Genomic DNA, 8,234 nt, shown 5'->3' with positions numbered 1-8,234 from the left:
CCTCCAGGACCCAGTGTGTCACGTTGCACGAGTCAGATCCCTTTTGACTCACACCAACGGGCCCCTGGGTTTTCAGGTTTTAAAGCTGCAGCGGCCCTCCTCTGAAGTCCAGACGTTGATTCGAAAGCAGTCTCCACAAATTCACAGCGTTTTGGCTGGCGAGGTCATATGACTGTGCAGACATTCACACTGAAACACACATTCATGCCATGCACACACATACGGCTGTCCGCACACAGACACACAGCGGCAATCAACACAGGGGACAAATCGCCCGCACATTTCGCCAGGGTGTATTTGTAAATGGAAACCAGCAAACGGTAGATCACATTTCTGTTTGCATAAAATTATACAGACAAATAAGGAGATCACCGATAAGGCAGGGATGTTGCAACCGTAAGGCCTTGCTGCCTCCTGGCAACCTCCCACCTCCTCCTCTTACTCCTCTTTCTTTCTGCTACATAACTCTGAACATCGGGAAGAAACGGGGAGGTGGTAGAAGACCACAACAACAAGACAACGAGGGTAGAGGGTGACGACGTTCCCTGCCTCTGTGAGGAAGCTAAGCGAATGAGAAAATGAGATAAAACCGAAAAAGAGGATGGAAGGGACTGGTGAAACCTGGCTAGGCGGATGTAGGAGGAGGCGGGAAAGCAGCAGGCAGCTTGTTCTGCACTCTATCAGACTTCATGAGATACCGAACAGAGAGTGTTTCTCCCTCCTGTATGTGTGATTGCTAACCTACATTACACTATAAAGTGTAGAACGAGTGTATGTTCCAACGTAGATGGCTTACAGTCAAGGGACGAATGCTTTACATTTTGATCTGATGTGATCTGGCTCCTGTAATGTGGCACATTCAAAACCTTTGTCATTGAATCCAATTTATTTTACAACTAGCATAACACACATATGGTAGGAGCCACAAGTCTGTAAGATTCTTTGGTTTCTGGATGTACTGCATTGTGAAGATCACAACATCGGGGAAGAGTGTAACATCATCTCTATGAGCTTTTTCTGGCCACTTCACACTTTAGGATTTTGTCACATTGAGGTGTTGTTTAGAGTGGGCTTTGGAATAGAGGAGAGTGTCATCAGTGGAATGTAGCCTGTAAGGTCCATTACATCACCAAATAGACTACACATAACTAAACGCCAAATAAAGGAAATACCCCTCTGTGTGTTTCAGTGTTCTCATTGGGTGGATGAGAAATCATAACATCAGTCTCAATGTCAATCTGACAGTTGCCATGGTGACCAGGAGACAGTCAGTGACTAATCTCCTCTGTCATTGTCCTTCTTTCTGTGGACTAAAAAAACAGTGAGTACCTCTGCATCCGGGAGCCCACCTTCTTAAAGAGGGCTTTCAGTTTGCACACCTTACAGTGCTTCATCTTACTGCTCCCTTTCCCCTTACTTCCCACCACACTGCCCCCTGCTGGCACCTTGTTGCTCGGCTCACCCAGCCAGGGTGTCCATACCCCGCCATGTAGCTGAGGGTCCGCCATGTGGTCGTCGGAGGGGTTTCGGGGTGGCACGGCCGTCTGGTTGTACTCAGCCAGTCTGCCCAGCAGTAGCTTGACCACCTCCGGCCGTGCCTCGGCCAGGTCCGACCTCTCGTAAGGGTCAGCGGTGATGTTGAAGAGCCACACGGATTTCCCCCTCTGGTCCCGGCGTTTCTCCATGCCCTGCCACTGCTGGGGCCCCCCGGGCAGCGTCTGAGGGGGCACCCAGTCCCCGTCCCCTACATTCCCCGTCAGCAGCTTCCAGTCCCCAGCCCGGATGGCTGCCCGCACCGCCGTGTCCCAGATGCCGAAGCCATTGCGGGCCAGGGTCCTGGGGTCTGCTTCACCGGGCTTTCGGGATACTGGGTCGATGTTGAACAGGATCTCAGTGCGGGGGCAGGGAAGCCCCCGGCTTATGGCCCCCCACACGTCGTGCCCGTCCAGCTTGCCTCTGCCCTTCACGGGGGCCCCCGCCAGAGACAACAGTGTGGGGTACCAGTCTGAAACATGGATCATAGCCTTGCTCACCTTTCCTTTCTGCTTCAGGAGCGGACTGTGGACAAAACCCACTGCCCGTATGCCCCCCTCCCAATAGGTGCCCTTCCCCCCGCGCAGGGGCCAGTTGCATCCCCCAGAGAGGGGCTGACCACCATTGTCTGATGAGTAGACCAGGACAGAGTTCTGGTAGAGGTCCCTGGTCTTCAGCTCCTGCACCAGTTCTCCCACAGCCTCGTCCACGCAGCTCAGCATGGCCGCGTAGTGACGGCGAGAGCGGTTCTCCACGCCACTGTAGCGCTGTAGATAATGGTTTGGCACCTGCAAGGGAGTGTGAACGGCCTGGAGGGCCAGGTACAGGAAGAGGGGTTTGCGGGAATCGTGGGCCCTCAATATCTTCTTTACCCTGAATGGAAAGAGAAAAGAGGGATCCTTATCTAGGTTGTCTTTGTATACAGAAAATATAACTAAGACATTATGGAAAATGCGTAAGCTCTGTGGAATCTTTGAAATAGCCAAAAACTTTGTAGTAAGTCATTTTAATCAAATGTGTGTATGTCTGTATTTCTGTAAATGCTCCACTCTTCCATTTCCAACATATGTAATTGTTTTGATGCATCATAGTGTCATTAAATTGTGTAAGAGCAGGCCTCACCTGTCTATATAGAGAGTTGTGGAGTAGTTACCACTCATTTCCCAAGCCGGTCTCTCCCCGTCGTGAAGGTCAAAGCCGCAGGCCTCAGCCTGGTCACAGCTCTGGTAAGAGAAATGGTCACCGCTGCCAGTCAGGGAGCCCAGGAAACTCTGAAAGCCACGGCCCGTGGGCAGGCAGGAAGGCAGGCAAAACCCCAAGTGCCACTTTCCTACCATGTGGGTGCTGTAGCCAGCCCCCAGTAGCCTCTCAGCCAGGGTGGGGGTGTCAGCCGGCAGGCACAGGGGCTGGCGAGCCCGGATGACGGAATGCTGGAGGCCTGTGTGAATCTGGTACCTGGAGAAAAAAGGGAAAAGGGGAGGGGAGTGAGAAGACAATGTGATGTGAAACCGCAAATGGGAAAGATTCCCAGAACAGGAGAGCAAATAACTGTCAGTAACAAATGTCACAACCTCCATACATTTGTTCTGAACACATACATTGCTTCTCACAACAGCGTGCAATGTCCTGACAGATCGCTGCTCTGTTTAGTCGCAAGGTCTCGAGACAGCCCAGGAGTGAGATAGGAATCAGACCATTCACAGTGATATACACACACCTAAAGGATTATTAGGAACACCTGTTCAATTTCTCATGAATGCAATTATCTAATCAACCAATCACATGGCAGTTGCTTCAATGCATTTAGTGGTGTGGTCCTGGTCAAGACAATCTCCTGAACTCCAAATTGAATGTCAGAATGGGAAAGAAAAGTGATTTAAGCAATTTTGAGCGTGGCATGGTTGTTGGTGCCAGACGGGCCGGTCTGAGTTTTTCACAATCTGCTCAGTTACTGGGATTTTCATGCACAACCATTTCTAGGGTTCACAAAGAATGGTGTGAAAAGGGAAAAACATCCAGTATGCGGCAGTCCTGTGGGCAAAAATGCCTTGTTGATGCTAGAGGTCAGAGGAGAATGGGCCGACTGATTCAAGCTGATAGAAGAGCAACTTTGACTGAAATAACCACTCGTTACAACCGAGGTATGCAGCAAAGCATTTGTGAAGCCGCAACACGCACAACCTTGAGGCGGATGGGCTACAACAGCAGAAGACCCCACCGGGTACCACTCATCTCCACTACAAATAGGAAAAAGAGGCTACAATTTGCACGAGCTCACCAAAATTGGACAGTTGAAGACTGGAAGAATGGTGCCTGGTCTGATGAGTCTCGATTTCTGTTGAGACATTCAGATGGTAGAGTCAGAATTTGGCGTAAACACAATGAGAACATGGATCCATCATGCCTTGTTACCGCTGTGCAGGCTGGTGGTGGTGGTGTAATGGTGTGGGGGATGTTTTCTTGGCACACTTTAGGCCCCTTAGTGCCAATTGGGCATCGTTTAAATGCCACGGCCTACCTGAGCATTGTTTCTGACCATGTCCATCCCTTTATGACCACCATGTACCCATTCTCTGATGGCTACTTTCAGCAGGATAATGCACCATGTCACAAAGCTCGAATCATTTCAAATTGGTTTCTTGAACATGACAATGAGTTCACTGTACTGAAATGGCCCCCACAGTCACCAGATCTCAACCCAATAGAGCATCTTTGGGATGTGGTGGAACGGGAGCTTCGTGCCCTGGATGTGCATCCCACAAATCTCCATCAACTGCAAGATGCTATCCTATCAATATGGGCCAACATTTCTAAAGAATGCTTTCAGCACCTTGTTGAATCAATGCCACGTAGAATGAAGGCAGTTCTGAAGGCGAAAGGGGGTCAAACACAGTATTAGTATGGTGTTCCTAATAATCCTTTAGGTGAGTGTATATTTAGCCAGTACAGCAAAGTAAATGCATGACTTACCGTCCGGTCATGAGCTGGCTACGCGAGGGTGAGCAGATCGGCTGGACATAATAGTTTTCCAGCTTCACCCCCTCCCCAGCCAGCTGGTCCAGAACCGGTGTCTGGATGTCCGAGCCATGGTAGCCCACGTCCCCATATCCCTGGTCATCCGCCAAGATGAAAATGAGGTGAGGGGGTATGGTGTCCGGCACCCTCTGAGAGACCGAGACCTTCTGCTTTTGACCGCCTTGCACGCAGCAGAGACCGCCGAGTAAGACCACTCCGAGCAGGGGGAAGCCCAATTCGACAGCCCTTCTTAAAACCATTGTTAGTCTTGAACTTAGCCTCTCTGTCTGCGATCTGCTATTTGGATTCAGACCAGCCTTGCAGAGCCCTCCCTGCTTTCTGTCCACACAAACAGTAGGGGTGTTGTAGGCAGGAGGCTAGCTGTTGACCCCACTGGAAGCATACTGAGTGTCCGGTCGCCTGAAGAAGTCAACATTCTCAAATCAACACCATAATCCGCTAACTCTCGGTTGGCACCTATGGGTTTGGCTTCATGTTGGGTAGCACATCCTTGATCTGGTGGCAGTAAGTGAGGGTGGTGAAGAATGTCTCCATCTGTGAGTTTGGAGTGAATGTTTCTCTCACGCTGCTCTGTATCTGTGCAAGCCTCTGTCTCGATAGTGTCTGTATGTCGGTCTGTCTTTGTTGTGTGTCTAGTCAGAGACATCCCCCTCACAGGAGCCTGACACATTCTTCCACTTTTCCAGGCACCTCCTTGGTATGGTGGGCAGAACCAGGCCCCACACAATACAAACCAGGGTTTCAAAACTCCTCCAAAAGCTGTTCAAAAACACCCGTGGAAGATATCATTCCTGGGGAAACTCAATGTTGACCCCTGCTGGACAAAATGTAAACTTCAACCGTACAACTGCAAGTTCCTGCTGGGTTAGACTTTTAATAAGGGATTTGAGTTACTAAGAACAAACACAATTCTTACTATTACAAACTAAACATAGTGGTATTAAAAGCACAACATCCTCCCCAAAATATTGATAGCAATACTATATATATATATAGTAGAACACCCAGTGGATCGCAGTTTGTAGCATATGGGGCTGCGTAGCTGCAGACCAGTCAAGGTGCCCATGCTGACCCCTGTGACCACTGGTGAAAGTGTCTACAATGAGAACGTGAGCAACAGAACTGGACCATGGAGCAATGGTGGCCTGGTTGAATGAATGTTTTCTTCAAGTGGATGACCGGGTGGGTGTGCGTCGCTTACCTGGAGAACACATGGCACCAGGATGCACTATGGGAAGAAGGCAAGCTGGCAGAGGCAGTGTGATGCTTTGGCCAATTTTCTGTTGAGAAACCTTGGATCCTGCCATTCATGTGGATGTTACTTTGAGATGTACCACCTACCTGAGCATTATTGCAGACCATGTACACATTTTCATGCAACGGTATTCCTTGATGGGATTGGCCTCTTTCAGCAGGATATTGCGCCCTGCCACAAAATAAAAATGGTTCAGGAACGAGAAACACAACGAGTTCAAGTGTTGACTTGGCCTCCAAATTCCCCAGATCTCAATCCAATCAAGCATCTGTGGGATGTGCTGGACAAACAGGTCCGATCCATGGAGGCCCCACCATCTGGTGTCTAAGGGTTAGCAAAGGGCCTGCTCTTCACACTTTCTTATTTTGGACATTTACTGTAATTACCTCAGGTGCTCTGTCTGTCATTCAGGATCCCACGATGCAGCACACACTGTGTTTGCCAGAGATACTGTATTATCTCTAGGATGAGATGTAAATCTTGTTGGTTATTGAAAGAAGAGGCATACAACGCTGTAATAATAGACAGCTGACTATTCTCGTTAAGGTTGTCCTTTTGGGCCAAGCTAATCATTAAAAAATCCCCTGTAGGAAGCCAGGGTAGAGAAACCGTTATAACAAAGAACAAATTATCATTATCAAAATATATTAACTGGAATTAACTAACAGAAGATCTTAGACATGCTCCAAATGTATCAATGTTCTCCTGCCTATGACTGAGCACTTAAACTTAACCATATTATTTAGCCTAACAGCTTTTGTAGCTTCCTCATGGAATCTTTTACAGAATCGACCAGTTATGTTTTTATTTCGTTTTTTATTCTATTTTCTTATTGGATTCATTATTATTATGTTTCATTGTTTATTTAATTTTTTTATTCTAGTATTAGTTTTTATTCTATTGAATTTTTATATTTCTCTTTTTCTTTGTAAAGCACATTGAATTGCTTCTATATATGAATTGTGCTATATAAATGAATGTTCTTGCTTGCTAATGTTTGGCTTTTTATTGACTTGATCTGCCGTTATAATGGCTTTAGGGATATTTGTCGGGAGGGAGAAGGGTAAAGGTAATGTCTTCATGGGGGATGGGCTAGAGGACCTTTTCTGTTCTGATAATAATAATAAATAATAGATTTCCTTTCTGTTTTGAAGCCTTTAGTAAGATTAGAATGAGAATGTGTACGACACTTATATCTGGATTCTTAATAGTATATTATCAGACAGTGACATGTTTGAGAAAGGACATTTCTAATTGGTCTTCATTGAAGTCAGCAAGTATAGTGCAAGTATTAACAGACAACCAGGCCTTATTTCAGACATACACTTAACATCAAGACCGGAGGAAGAGAATAAGATATAGATGTCTGCAAAATGATTAGTTACTGCCTTATATCATTTGAAACGAAAATACCGACCACAATTAACCTTCCCACAAGCGGTGAGCCTGTCTTGTATCCAGTGAGCACAGCAGCAACACATCCTCAGCAGTGAGCAACATCCCCTGGCTGTCTACCACTTTGTGGGCCTATCGACTGACCTTGCTCAGGTTTACCTCCACAACAATACTGTCTCACAAGGCCGAGAAGAAATCAATGGCACAGAAACAAGTCAATTTGTTACATTAGGGCCAAAGCAGACAGCTATTTTATCCTGTGGAAAAAAATTCACAGGCTTCTTATTGGTAGTGACACACAGAGACGGGAGGTAGGGGCATGATGGGGGTAGAAAAATAAGGAGATGAGGGAAGGGCAAGAAACACGAGTGAGAGATTGGAGACGGGAACACAGACATTAATAAAAAGAACACTCCATCCACAGAGCCATCATTGAGGATCAGGGCTTGGTGGGAAGAAGCAGGCCCAAGGTTGGATAGGGCTGGGGGAGGACTGGAAGAGAGAGGTTAATGGAAAGTGACAACTGTCTTCTTGGGGGAGAGTCTACAGTATACGAACTATGCAGGCTCTTGTGATGCTGCTTCCTCTGCCTGGCTGTTCTGCGAGACACCAAACATAGATGCGAAATAACCCATCATCACACAGAAAGAACACTTTCCGGTTTTCAAAAAAGCACCACACCGTTCTTTAAGGACATGTGTCACAGGATTCTTTTTTACCAAACTGAAAGCCATTGCCATAATGGTGATATCTCTATATCACTATATTTGTATATTTTAAAAGCTGGATTTATGGCCACAAGAGCTGTAGGTTTTGAATGAGATTTTAGGCATTTCATGAGTTTGATCATTGATTGGCTAATAAACGTGACCCGTGGTTAAACAGACAGAAAGCTAAGACTGAGAGGATCTTTATATCCATACAAGGCCACTCTGTTGGCTCATTGCCCCCTCCAAGCCAGCATTCTGAATTGCTTCGTACCTAAGTACACCTCTTAATACTAAAGTGTGGAAAC

The 8,234-nt window shown here is 47.0% G+C and overlaps 1 protein-coding gene across 3 annotated transcripts; it reads right to left on the bottom strand.

The window, feature by feature from the left end:
* Positions 1-200: 200 nt before the first annotated feature.
* On the bottom strand, positions 201-5,696 carry si:dkey-174i8.1 (arylsulfatase I). Of its 3 annotated transcripts, none has more exons than XM_010892306.4 (3): positions 4,504-5,696; positions 2,656-2,988; positions 201-2,406 (listed from the first exon to the last, which is right to left on the bottom strand). In XM_010892306.4, the coding sequence occupies exons 1-3, from the start codon at positions 4,806-4,808 to the stop codon at positions 1,311-1,313; spliced, it is 1,734 nt and encodes a 577-aa protein (XP_010890608.3). In that variant the 5' UTR covers positions 4,809-5,696; the 3' UTR covers positions 201-1,310. The 3 variants fall into 3 exon arrangements, with proteins under 3 accessions (XP_010890608.3, XP_034148682.1, XP_019902931.1); XM_034292791.1 differs by lacking the exon at positions 4,504-5,696 and adding an exon at positions 3,812-3,841; XM_020047372.3 differs by lacking the exon at positions 4,504-5,696 and adding an exon at positions 3,132-3,236.
* Positions 5,697-8,234: the final 2,538 nt, after the last annotated feature.

Source organism: Esox lucius, chromosome 6, assembly GCF_011004845.1.
Source record: "Esox lucius isolate fEsoLuc1 chromosome 6, fEsoLuc1.pri, whole genome shotgun sequence".
NCBI lineage: Eukaryota > Metazoa > Chordata > Actinopteri > Esociformes > Esocidae > Esox > Esox lucius.
Note: the sequence above shows the minus strand (reverse complement) of the source record. Positions and strands in the feature narration are given on the sequence as shown.